The following is a 13,987-nucleotide window of genomic DNA, read 5'->3' as shown; positions in this document are numbered from 1 at the left end:
AATTATTTTACAATTTATTGCAATGACAAGTATGAAATAATTATCTAATTTAACGAATATATTATTGTAATAATTTGATTTGAATTATTTTCGTCAATTATTTATAATTTATTACAATAAGATTCGTGAAGTAATGATCCATTATTACAAGATCTTTGAAGCATAAATTGTCATTACATATATATTATTGTATTAAAGTTATTATTGAAATATTTAAATTTTATTGCAAATAATATCAACCATCATAACGACTCTATATATTCTTTCTTGCGGTGATTGGAAATTCAAAAAGGATAGTCCTCACTCCTCAATTCAAACAATTTCAAATTGGCTACCTCTCCAGATTTATTGTTATAAGTAATAACTAAGATATAAATAAAATAAATAAAAGAAAAGTAAAAGGAATATCACATCATGATACCGGGGGACCAATGCATGCATCTGACCGTTAATCCATCTCGTCCTCACCAACTTGCAGTCACATACTTTCCTGAATGCTTAGCCATTCCAGATTTTACCAAAACTCCCCCAAACCAACAAACAAACAAACAAAAAAAAGAGTTGTATTTTCCTGATTGGTGAACATATAAAATGAATTAATCACCGTGACCCAATAATCTTCTTCCAAAAACATTATAAAAATGGTAGTACTACTACCACTTATGACACACCCAAACACACTCTGTTTCTCATTGTCCAATTGTTGACTCACTGCTAGTGCAAGAGCAGCCAGTTCTTATTGCTACTGTACTTGTTCGGTGCTTGTGCTTTTGTCTAGAACCTCTGCATCAATGGCTGCAGCTTTAAGGAGCTTGTTGAAGAAAAGATTCGTTGCATACAATGGTTCTATGACTATGATGCAGAGGACAGTCTCGTCCCAAACTGTTTTTTCTTCTTCCCCTTTTGTTCAGAGAATCAGAGATCTCCCAAAGGATCTTCCGGGAAACAATATCAAAAAAGAAGTTTCTCAAGTAATTTCTCTCTCTCTTTCTCTCTCTCTCTCTCTAGATTTTGTAGAATTTCAATATTATATGTAGCCTCTAGTTGTAGAACCTTAGCTTCGTTCCTTCATCTTTTTTTTTTTCCTGACCTTTTCGTGTTGGTTTAAATTAATGATTTCTAACTTTTAATATAAAAAAAGTTAATGATTAAAGTATTATCATTTTTGCTTCTGCATTAGAAAAGAACATGTTGAATCTTAGATTTATTAAGGGTGCGTTGGGTAAAGTACTTAAAACACACCTTTTCAGTTTTTACACTTTTTCATTAAAAAACTACAAACTACAAATTACAAACAGTATTACTCAACTTCATCTGTTAAACGGACTTAATTGAATTCAACTACTGATTTGTATAAGCAGTGTTTTCCTCTTCTTCTTTTTTTCTTTTTTTTTCCTAAGTACACTACTGCGCTGGTCAATATAATTATACTATTGAATTTGTTTTCCCAACGTTGACAGGTTTTTCAATTCATACGTTACCAATATATATATATAATCTCTATCCAAGGTTGAAGGTAACCTGAGCCGGCGGATGACCGCTACTTAAGTTCTGCCACGTCGTAGGGCTGATATTCTAAGTTAGTAATGTTATCAACACAAATTATTTTACAACATTTTTACAAACTGTTGATGTAACAAATTTTTACTAGTTATAATATGGCCAATCACTAATATTATGTTTTTACTTACAATAACTATTTTGAAAATACCTACATCAGCAGTTGTAAAACTGTTGTAAATTAGTTTATGTTTATGGCGTTACTCTATTTTAGGCTTACTTTTTGTTGTGTCTTTCTGACTTTTATGTGTTAATCTAAAGGGTTTTGGGTTACTTTCAGTATTTTTTTAACTGGATATGTTCTTTTGTTTTAAATATACAATGGCAATTAATAATAAGTTTTAATCTCCACATTTAAAAAAAAAAGTAACGGATGTAACCCAAATCCACTTTAAAGAAAGTATATAATTATGGGTCATGATTAATAATTTATTTTAAGAAAATTTTGACATTACTTTTATAAAAAGTAAAAAAATTATTAATATATTAATTTTTTTTTTCTTATATAAAATTTTTTTAAATGAATTATTAATCAATACGTTATGGAGCTCCGATTTCATTTTCCTATAATTATTACTAACAAAAAGGTTTGGTGGCACACGGGAAAGCAAATCCAAAAGGCAATTCCCAATTCCCTCTAACCCCACAAAATCCTGTATATAATTCATTCGCCTATAAAAGTGATTATGCAGTACTCACAAGGGATATTTTTATTTCACGTGATTAAATGGGTGTCATTCTCACAATAGTTTCAGATCGTGAGAGTTAGGGGATCATGGGCACATGGGTCCAGCCATGAAGAATCACGATTCACACTTCCCTGTCCCCAAGGGTGTAATTCAATTACTAAAAATGATGTCTTTTTTTTTATGAACATTTAAAAATGATGTCTTTAAATGTTAAGGTCTTACGGTTAACATAGAAACACTCAAATTTAGAAAATTATATTAATTTATAGCGTGCTGCTTAGAAACATGTTGGTCTCACAAATGTAAGAAAAATACTGTACAAAAAGTAGTCTCACAAAATACTTTCTCCCGAAAAAATGTCATCTTCTAATTTATGGTCTTTAAGATTTTTTTTTTTTGTTATAATCCTTTATTTTTTTTAAATTTTTTAATGTGATCTATTTTTTATTTATATTAATTAATTTTTATAAATTAATTTCGTTTTCGATTTTGTCATTTAATCTAATCCAATTGCTAAAAATAGTTCCTTTAAATGGTAAGGTCTTACATTAAAAAAGAAACACCCAAATTTAGAAAAATGATATTACTTTATAGCTAAGATTCATTTTATCATGAAAAGGGATTTTGTGGTGGGGGAGGATTAGGCTCCTGGTGTATTCGAAAGGTTAGAGTCATTTACTTTACATTAAAGTGGGTTCTACAAAGGAGAGTGCCCTTCACCAATAAGCAAAAAGTCGAGCAGCCAGCAAGAACAAAATTGCTCTTTGTTCTCATGTCTGCATATAAGAAATGGACCCCAATTGTTTTATAGTTTCTCTTATGCCCTTTTCAAATAGTACGGCCTTTTGCATTTTATGTGTAAGGGAAGGGTCACAAAAGGGTGCCGCCTAAATATGTGGCGGTGCGTATTATTCATTGAGAAGGCTAGGCCAATCTCAAATAACTGGCTTTAATTTGCAGAAAGATCTCAGCCAAGTGTGAATAAGTTTTGTATTCTGTCCTAATGTCACATGTAAATGATGTTATCTTTGAATGTCATTATCCAAATTCTAGTTGCTAGAGTGTGCATTTAGCCAACCTAATTGCTTTAAATGTTAGACAAAGTGTGATTTTAACCAAACAAGTTGGCAAATCTATTTAAGTCCCTAATGATAGAAAATTGGATACACAGTTAAAAGATTATGAAGCAATTAAAAGTTGCCCTTAATTAAGCCTTATTTTTTCCCGTTTTTACATAACTCACCAGGATCTAATATGCATGGCATATTAAACTTTTGCACAAGTTTTGAGCCAGATCTAAATTGTATTCAAATTTTGGTTTAGAACTAACGTGGCAAAATTATTTTTTACGTTAATATTTTCCCTGATTATGAAAGTTCTTTTTACATTACACCCACCTTTGCTTATGCCAGACATATACATAAATAATTTTCGAGACACACCTTTTGCTTATACAAGATATATACATAAAGATAGAATGGTGAGTGGTACTCTTGTTTTTCTTGATCAATTGAGTTTGTCATTTTTCTTTTTTCCAGACAAATAATAATAATCTTTATTCAGCATAACCAAACAGATACCTTCAAGGTTTCATCCAAATTAACATTGATTCCCCTGCCCTAAAGGGAAAAAAAAGTAGTGTCTAAACTAATTTTCAATGACTTGGTTGGGAGATACAAAGCTCTAATTATCCTTTTAGAAAACAGAATCAACAAAAAAGAGCTTAACCAAAAAGAAAGTTAAAAGGAATGTGTGCTATTGAAGCTGCAAGAGTAGAATGGATTTGACCAAACTTAATTGAGTGACATTGATATTTGTTGTGCTTTTAATCCTTATTCCTGACCATTGGCATTGAGTTATGCTTGTCTTATCTAATTAGAATGAAACCCTTTTTTTTATTTTTTGTAACCAACTTCAGCTCATTGGCCGAACTCCTCTTGTATATCTTAACAAAGTCACTGAGGGCTGTGGAGCTTATATTGCTGTCAAGCAAGAAATGATGCAACCTACTGCTAGCATAAAAGACAGGCATCTTCTTTCCTCCTCATAATCATAGATTTACTAGCATATATTTCTTGTTATTACAGTTTAAAACACATATTACTGACTACATTTTTATGATTAAAATGTATAATCGTTCTGTTTATTTCTGTTCATAGAGCAGCACATGCCATGATTGTGGATGCTGAAAAGAAAAACTTAATTACCCCTGGGAAGGTTAGCTGAATATTTAAGTTATTGATCTATTTATTTTTGCCTTGTTATCAGTTATTTTTGTCTTAAACTTATACTGCAGCTTCAGGTTTGTCTAATTTAGTATAAATGTTATGTTAGACAACTCTGATAGAGCCCACGTCAGGAAATATGGGGATCAGTATGGCATTTATCTCAGCCCTCAAAGGATACAAAGCGGTTATAACTATGCCCTCTTACACAAGCTTGGAGAGGAGGGTAACTATGAGAGCATTTGGAGCTGATTTAATTCTCACTGATCCCACCAAGGGGATGGGGGGAACAGTTAAGAAGGCATATGATCTTTTGGAATCTACACCAAATGCTTTCATGCTCCAGCAATTTTCAAATCCTGCCAACACCTTGGTAACTAATCCTGCCTTTAATTTTCTCCTGTAACTGAAAAGTCTTTATTGGCATCATGTAGAATAAAGTTTTCTATGCTACATAATTATCTTAAATTATATGTAGTTTAGAATCAATTCGAATCTGGTATATACATTATTCATCCTCTCCTGCTTAGTGGATGGTGGATATGTAATTGACCTCAAAATGGAAAACAGGTGCATTTTGAAACTACAGGTCCTGAGATATGGGAAGATACAAATGGACAAGTTGACATTTTTGTCATGGGAATTGGTAGTGGAGGCACTGTCTCTGGGGTCGGACAGTACCTTAAATCCCAAAATCCTAATGTAAAGGTAATGATTCATGCTTTGCCCATATTCACCCTTATAATTCTGTTTCATTCCTTGTTAATATTTTAGTTGATTTCTTGTAGATATATGGAGTAGAACCTGCAGAAAGTAACGTATTGAATGGTGGTAAACCAGGTAAAAAAATTCATGCTATTTTGTTTCTTATCTAGTTCCTTTTTTTTTATAACCTCTGAAGAGAACAAAGTTGGAAATTTTTCAAATTTATCTTTTTTTCGTCCAGCTGATTTCTAATAATGGAAGACTATAAAAGTAATGAAGATACAGACTTTGTAACTTTCGAGTTTATCTAGGTCTTTGTAGATACATTGTCCTGGTAAGAGAAGTTAACACTCTAATATTGTTGAAATTTTGAATCAGGTCCTCATCAAATTACTGGCAATGGGGTTGGGTTCAAACCAGATATTTTGGACATGGATGTAATGGAAAAAGTTCTTGAGGTAAGTGTTGTTGATGATGCTGTTAGCAATGACAGAAAGATGTTAAAAAGAATATAGTATTGTTGCTAATAGTTTTGGTTTTCCCTAACTGTCATGTTGAAACATATCTGGTAGGTTAGTAGCGAAGATGCAGTAAATATGGCCAGGGAATTAGCATTGAAGGAGGGACTTCTGGTAATTGCTCAAATAACTCTTTGAAGTTATCTATCTCTACACTTTCATGGGTGCTCACAACTTAATTATATCAACTGATGTTACTGGAGGACTCTTTCTGTGCTTCAGTAACATGTATTTAGTACCACCAGATGGACCCAAAAAGATGACATCTGGAATGCTATTACGCATTTTATAACTTCGATCGTCCTGGTTAATGCAGGTAGGAATATCATCTGGAGCCAATACAATTGCAGCACTCAGACTCGCAAATATGCCAGAGAACAAGGGCAAACTTATTGTGGTAATAAGAGAAACATATATTCTAATTCCATTTGGTTTGTATCAAGTTATGAATACCCTTTAACTATATTCATCAGAGTCAATTGATTTTGCATAAGATAGCTTCAGGATATGCAAATAAATTATAAAGATCAACTTTGTCTATTATCTTATTCTTCTTTAATTCACAAGATTTATACATGAAATGTGAATAAGGTTATGTTCTGAAAAAATAATTCTGTTTCCAAAGTTCATTTCTCTACGCATCACCAGTTTTGATTGTGAAAAAGCTTCTAATTCAATCAACACAAGCAAATGGTGTTGTTTATTCTCAGCATCTCTAGTGTTTTTGTTCTTACGTAACCAGTTTGATTCAAGTATTAATGCCCATAAATGGCTGTTGATTGTTTGAATTTCAGACTATTCATCCAAGTTTTGGGGAGCGATATTTGTCATCTGTCCTGTTTGAAGAGCTGAGGAAAGAAGCTGAAAACATGCAACCAGTTTCAGTTGACTAAAGCTTTCGATTGGCTTGCTCAACAAAAATGGAAAGCTCTCTTGTGGAACTACACTACTACATGCAGCAATGTATTTTCTTTTTGTTTGTTGGTAGTGGGCTAGAACTTTGTGTTGTTGTAGCATAATAAATAACTGAGGTTGATATCAGATACTATGTACTATAACTTAGGGTCTTACATGTGTACTTGAGTCATGTGGTTCAATATAAGTGTTACAAGTTTTTGTCGTATAGTGTACTCTAAACATATTAAAATCGATAATATTATCTACCCTAAGTGAAATTTTACAGTCGGAATTTTAAAAAGTTTTAAAATACTATGTTAGGACATATGTGTTTCACTTGTTTAGAACATATGTCATTCATTATTTATGTAATTGGCTAATCCTTTGTCAAAACGCACTTTACTTATAATTGGATAGATTTAGGATGAGGTTAATGCTTCAAGAAACAAGGTTTTAAGATCAAGTGTTAAAGCCATGCAAGTCTGTCCAAGAAACAAGTTGAGAAGTGCTCTTCATTAAAGCTCGACAACTGGCTCGACAGCTGCATCTATCAAGCTTTAAGAAGCTGTTCTAGCCCCGAGGCTTGACAGCTGCTTGACAGCACCTCAATACCTGTAGCTGTCGAGATTTAAGAAAAACATATTCTTAGTTTTGTTTTTATTTTAATCCGTGGATGTGTCTTTGGGTCTTCTTTTCTCCTAACCCTAGACATATAAAAGGATTATTTTAAGGGCCGTCGAAGTGTGGCAAGTTGCACAAGCATTGAGAAATCCTTGTTCATGCAAATTGTAACTTGAGACGAAGTTCTTGCCCTAGTTCATCTCTTTTGTGAAGAAGGTGCTATGTCTTTGTACCGTAGGGTTTTGTAACCAAGCATCTTCTTGATCTTCATCGTGTGGATGAATTGAAGAACTTTGCAGCCAACAATCTTCTTTAGTTGGTGATTGAAGTCGCATACTGGGATCCGCGCAATTGGTTAGTCACGTACTTGGGAGCCGTGCATCAAAAGGAGAAATTGTTACTACAGAACAAGTCCAATTAGGTATTGGGGTAAGGGTTCAACTGTAGGTTGGTAAGGTACTTGTGATTTCTTTACTTGTAACCGCTTGTTGTGATAATAGTGGAGTTTCGGGAGTAGTGACCTTAAATTCACTCGATGGGGTTTTTGCCGTGTAGGTTTTCCCCATTCGTAAACAAATCACCGTGTTATTTATTTTCCGCTGCATACTTAGTTTATTTGGTAATTTGTTTGTGCTACCATGTACTTTGCATGTTAAATTGATTAATTAATTGAACTTGGCTAATTAATTAATTAATCCATCACAGGGGGTCAATACGTTTTTGGCCTATCATACTACCATTCAAATTCTATAACAAAAGTTTCTCAACAACAATAACAATAAAACCTTAATCCCAAAATTTTTAGAGCGGTTATAAATCCTCCGCTGAATTTCAAAAATATTACCGTTAAAATTTTATGATGAAAGTTTTTGAAAGTTTAAATGAATTTTTATTATTTATGTTTACACCTACTATAATTTATTTTGTTTAAATAATAAAAAGTTAAGTTTTTACGTTTTGTTTCCTCCATGTGACTTAAGTATTATAAAATACATTAAAACATGATATAAAATACATTGATACATATATGGAAGTCCTGATTTAGATTACAAGGAAAAAGGACGATCAAGATTTTTTTTTTTTTTTTAAATTTTAATCAAGCAAGGGCATTCTCTCTTCTTTTCTTTTCTTTTTTTCTTTTTTGGTTGTAAGAAAAACATGAAATTTCCCTAGATCCTCAAGAAAAACTAGATGCATTTAGTAAAGAAAATGATCTAAAAGATCTCCTTGGGTTATCTTCGCAAGCCCTAGCCAACAACAATACCTACCTACCTCATGTCCAATGAGCAATGACGAACCTAGTAGCAATATCTGAAGAAGAGGTGGAAATTAGTGGATTCATGATAATTATGGATTTGTTTGATATTGTTGTAGGAAGTAGATTTTTTTTTTTTCTTTTTTGAGAAACATAGGAAGTAGAGTTTTAGTCGTAAAGTTCCTTCCATTAAAAGTTTTAACTTAAAAGAGTTTTAGCGTTTATAGTGTTTGGTAAATCATAATGATAAAGTGCTTTAAAATGGTTGTCTTTATTTGATAATCAAAATTGATAAAGAGTTTTTAAACGTAAGACATAACAAAAGAGGACATAATAAAAGTGCTTTGTATTTTTGGGTAAAAAAAAAAAGTGCTTTGTATTTTCATTCTTGTATTCAATTAACGGTCCTTTTTTTTGGTAAATTACAAATTTAGTTGTTATCTTATACATTATTTGCCAATTTGGTTTTTAACCTCTTAGTGTTATGTCAATTTAGTCCTTATCATTATTTTATAAATGAAAAAAACCTAACGTATCAAACAATATATAATAAAAAATTAATTTCTATACCACATCAACCGCCAACAATAGTCATATTCTTTTTTTTTTTAAATTTATGATCCACACAAGTTTAAGTTAAAATTTTATAATTTCTCAAGAAAAAGGCTCACAAAAATTCCCTCCAATTTTAAAATTTTCATAGTCCAATTCCATCGAGACAATGGCAGTGACAACGGTTACGGCTGTAGTAAATATGAAAGTAACCATGTCATAATTCAAACTAATTAACCAACAATTAACATCCAAATTTATAGTCTGTGAGGGTCACTTTTTGGACGATGTCCAAGCCAAGCTTAAGCAAGGACCCCTAGGCCTTCTTGTTGTAGTTTGAAGGGACTGGGCTTGGTCACCGCAGCTAAATGGGCTATTTACAAACCAAGTGGTGCACATGGCAAGACTCCTGCAATACGCATACACTAGCAAGCGAGAATGTATGTATTGAACAACAAGAAAACAGCAAAGGAAGACAAATGTAACAAAGAAACACAAAAATAATTGTTCGGAATCCTCAAATCAATAAGAAATACTCCATTAGTTTCCTTAATTATAGATTACAATGTGCTCACTAAATCGTGCTACAAGGTCCAAATAAGCTCAAAAATTACAAACTTAGATGGCTATCTAAAACTTCTAAGACTTGCAAAGTTTGAATCCTTTTGAATCCAAGTATTGTACTATAGTGGCTATTTCTAGGATACCGGGAGATATTTTCTTATTTTCTTAGAGTTTTGACAGAGTTTTATGATTCTATTCTGATTTCACTATTGCTGAATCATGACCTTCATTGTTGCTGCTTCCTCCTTTTATAGCGTCATCTTAGGGCTCCGGGGTACCACTGGTTCCCTCTCTTTACTTCGATAACAGAGCCTACAGCGTGCTTGCAGCTTTGGTGGCTGACCCATTGCTTGTTTCTTATAGTTCTCTTCTTTTGGTGCTTTTTCTCCAAAAGCCCCTTGTTGACCTTCCATTCTAAGGTGCATTCAGGGGAGCTGACCTACAACTTCACTTCCTCCAAGGTTTCTCTATCTTCCTTTTTCCAGACTTAGACTTTTGGCCGCCCCTCCTTTTTTGTCATTTTTTTCTAGTGAGCCAAGTTCTTCTCTGCCAAGTCGAAGGTTTTTCCAGTTACTATCCTTTATGGTTCTTCTTTTTGGGTTCCCCAAAGTACCGGCCCTTTACTCATGAGTTGTTGCTCTCAAAACCCTCTGGTTCTGTGCTGCATCACTGAGTGCTTGAGAAGGACATATATGTCCTTCGTTCCTTGTGCCTTTTGGTTCCCTTTTTGAGCTTTCTTAATCCATTTTTGGCTGTGCTGCACACCCCAGGGATCCCAAACCCTTGGCAGTCTCCGGGATCTCGGCCCAACTCTTTTTACTAGACTCTCCTTGGTCCTCTGATCTTAGCAGGCTGAGCCCTTTTCTTTCTTCCCTTTATTTCATGGATTCTAAGACCTGTCCCTTCATGGATCTTGGGCCTCAAATCTATTGGGCCTATCATCCTTCTCTTTTTTGTGAGCCCAACCCCTTTGTTCTCAATTTTACTTTCCATGGGTTGGCCCAATGTGCTATTTCTTTGGGCCTTGTGTCATGGTTTTTTTTTAGACCTCAACATTTAGCCCCTCGAGCTCGTGGGTTGCCTGCAACCCGCACATGAGTAATACAGAGTTTTAGTTTTCGTAGGACTTCCTTCTTTGCCATTTTAATCATCCTCAAGTTCCCTCCTCTCTTCTTTAGGGTCCTGACTTCCTGCTGATTTTGGGTATCCTAGTCTTCTTTGCACGTTGCGCTTCCCCCTTTAGTAACCTCCCCCTTTTGCACGAGACGTGTTAGTTAATTTTTTTTTTTAGAGTGAAAAACTTCCTCTATCCACTTTTCACATTTCCCGTAACTCCCATTAATAACTGCCAATAACTTTCTCCTTGAAACAAAATTTTGGCAACTGGCGTGCCTTTCCATACATTGTCTTCTTCCAACTGCTCTTTGCGTTATTATTGCAATTTTTTCTCATTTTTTCCTTTACTTACTTGACCTTTCCATATTTAAGCTTATCTCTCTTACAATCATTCTGCTTCTTTGTCTTCCTTTTTCGTGTTCCTCGTCCCTTTGACTTTGTTATTCCTTAGCACACTTGCTGCTCTGATGGCTTCCCTTTCCTCTCGAAAAAGGAGGGAGCGTACTCCTAGCTCTTCTGAGGGCGAGGGTTCTTCTGATTCTGTGCAGTGCTAGTCACAAGGAGTCATGGAGAGCCCAGCCTTCCCTTTACAAGACCCCTGGTACACCCCCAGTCTATTCTTCCCTGTGGTGTCTCACGGTAAGGCCCCTTCATCTCCTCACGCTTGGGTATTCTCCGGCTAGGCGGGTTTTGCTTGTTCTGCTCAAGTCCCAGATCCAAGGGAGATTTTGGACCTCCAAGTCAGGCGAGGATCTCGAAAGGCGATCCCCATCTTCTTCGATTTTGTCCTTGGAAGGATCTCAGGTTGGCCCATTTTAGTAGATAAGGAGCTTGCCGATGCGGAGTTTGTGGGCTGTTTGGAACGCGCCGGGATCTTGAAGGCAGTGGCAATTTCTAGAAACCTTGAGTTCTTCAAAGATGCTAAGGGCCTCAGGCATTTGGTACGCCGTTGGTGCCCTTCTCTTCATACTTTCTTCTTTTCTATTGGTGAACACCATCACCTTAAAGGATGTGGTTAAAAATTTCCTTCTCCCGGTGTTTGGAGACGAGAATCCCTTTGATATCAGTCTTTCCAGCGAGGATCTCGAGGTGGAAGACAAATTGTTTAGCCATTTTGGCAAGCGCATTGCTTCTCCTAGTGGGAAACCGGCCAGAATGGGCAAATGGGTTATGAATCTTTCGCGAGAGAAAGACAAGGCATTCAAGCGAGATGGGTTCTTGGCTCTTTGACTTAGTAAATTTTTGTTCAGTTAGTTCCCAGGGTACGGGGTCAAGTCCGTCTTCTTCCCGTTGGCCATCAGATTGGCCCAGGGTGCTCAGTATCCTCTAGCCCCCATGTTCTTGGGCCACGTTTATTCTCAACTGGATCAGCTTCATAGAGACGAGGTTGAAGGTGACTCTTGTTATGCGATCACCTCATCCCTCCACTGTGCCATTCTCCAGGTATTCATGTGGGACCACTCTTTAGTTACTTTAGCAAAGTGTAGAAATTTGAAGTTTGTAAAAGATAAGTTCCAAGGATCCCCTGATGTAATTAAAGGTCTTTGCGGTAGTTTGACTGATAGTCACCCAATTATTTTTCGTTAGGCCAGTCTAAAAGGTGCCAATCTCAACCTAGTTGAGCTTTTTGATCAGGCAGGGCATTTAAGATGGCGCTCTCCCCAGGAGTTCGGCCCCAGGTTTGCTTGTGACTCTGTTTTAGCTTCTTTTCTCACTTCTCCAGGGAACACCTTTGATTTGCGCTAGGGTAATGAAGGCATTTTGGCTTATTTAGCTTGTGTTAGCCCTTCTTGGCTTCCGGTGCCCTCCTCCAGTGGCCCCAGATACACACATTACTCAGCACATCGGGTACTCCAGCAATTTGGCTTCAATCAAGACATCCCTCCAGTTTTCAAGGATATAGTACCCTCTCTCCCTTTGCTGGATCCATTCCTTAGGCCTCAGGCCTTCTCCTACTGGTTGCGGAGAAGTCCTCAGTTTGTGGTTCCCAACTCCCAGAAGGAAGTCTTTACTTCTGATGGTTTTTCTAGCTATTGGAGACGAGTACAAGAATCTTTTGTTGATTATGTTGGGATGGGCAAGATTGAGAGAGTTCCTAATTCCGATATTATTTCTACTCCTACTGCTAATAGGCGCCTATCCCTTCCCATTGCTGGTATTGTATCTGCTGCTGTAAGCAGCAAGACAGGGTTTGCGGAATGGCATGCCTCTAGGGGTGGTTGGGTGTGTTACGCACAGGATTTTCCAGAAACTTGTTTAGGATGTGACCTCGTTGTTGGTGCTTCTTCTGGGGTGCCAATTAAAAGAAGGGCAGTAGAGGCAATTGGTGCCGCTACACCCATAGGTAAAGGTAAAAAGATCAAGCAGGAAAAGGCCGAGCAAGCTGAGCTTAAGGAAGGTGTTGAGGGCGCCGAGACTGGCTCTGAAACCAAGAAGAGGAAGACTGTGAGGTCCCAGAAGCAATTGGTAATTTTTGAGGAACCCAAGAGAGCGAGTTCCCTTGCAGTGGGAAAAGAAGTTGGGCGTTCTTTAATTCCAAAGTCTCGAGTGAAGACTAAGGTAGAGTCATCTCTCTTTCAGGTTCCTGTGAGTTCTTCAGCCCAAGGTTCTTTGGGATCCTTTGATCTTGTACCCCAGTCTCCCCTGGGACCTTCTGGGTGTACCTATAGTAAACAAAATACCATTGGAGACTCTGTACAGAGAGAGAGAAGGGCAAGGCCTCTTTCCTTCTTCTCTCTTTTATTTTGCAGTAGCTTGTCATTATTGTTGCAATGTCTTTCTCTTTCTCTTTTAAGCGATGAGTGACTATTTTTTCTTCCTTGCAGTCCAAGCGCAAGTCAGACCCCAAGAAAGGCAGGAGTCAATTTTCTGGTGATGATGTGGTATGGCCTTCTTTGTGCTTTTCTCTGTTTGTTTCTACCTCCTTTTGGTACCGTGTACTTACATATACATATATATATATATATATATATATATATATATATATATATATATATATATTTTACAGGTAGAGGTACCCCCTCCTGCAATTGGCAGGGCTTTGGAGGAAGAAGTGGTTACTACTCCTTCTACTGGTTTCCTAGGCGTGGAAGAGGAGGCCCCAAGTGGTGGTATAACTGAGGCAACTGGGCAGCCAATGCAGGGAATTCAGTTTACCCCATCTGTTGTTCCCCTGGCTACTCAGGATCCTGGAGCTTCTCAGCCCCCTGTTTCCTAAGATCCCTAGCCTGAGCAGCCTTTCAGTCCCACCAAAACTGTGTCGCCTGATTCTATGTTAAGCAAAGA

At 36.3% G+C, this 13,987-nt stretch overlaps 1 protein-coding gene across 1 annotated transcript; it reads left to right on the top strand.

The window, feature by feature from the left end:
- Positions 1-542: 542 nt before the first annotated feature.
- Positions 543-6,820, top strand: LOC142615823 (bifunctional L-3-cyanoalanine synthase/cysteine synthase 1, mitochondrial). Its single transcript, XM_075788673.1, has 10 exons — positions 543-971; positions 4,168-4,277; positions 4,409-4,466; positions 4,584-4,847; positions 5,045-5,182; positions 5,263-5,314; positions 5,558-5,637; positions 5,752-5,811; positions 6,014-6,094; positions 6,492-6,820. Exons 1-10 carry the CDS (start codon positions 792-794, stop codon positions 6,588-6,590), a joined length of 1,122 nt encoding a protein of 373 aa, XP_075644788.1. The 5' UTR covers positions 543-791; the 3' UTR covers positions 6,591-6,820.
- Positions 6,821-13,987: the final 7,167 nt, after the last annotated feature.

The sequence above is a fragment of the Castanea sativa genome, chromosome 11, assembly GCF_040712315.1.
Source record: "Castanea sativa cultivar Marrone di Chiusa Pesio chromosome 11, ASM4071231v1".
Lineage (NCBI taxonomy): Eukaryota > Viridiplantae > Streptophyta > Magnoliopsida > Fagales > Fagaceae > Castanea > Castanea sativa.
This window is presented reverse-complemented; position numbering and strand designations above follow the sequence as displayed.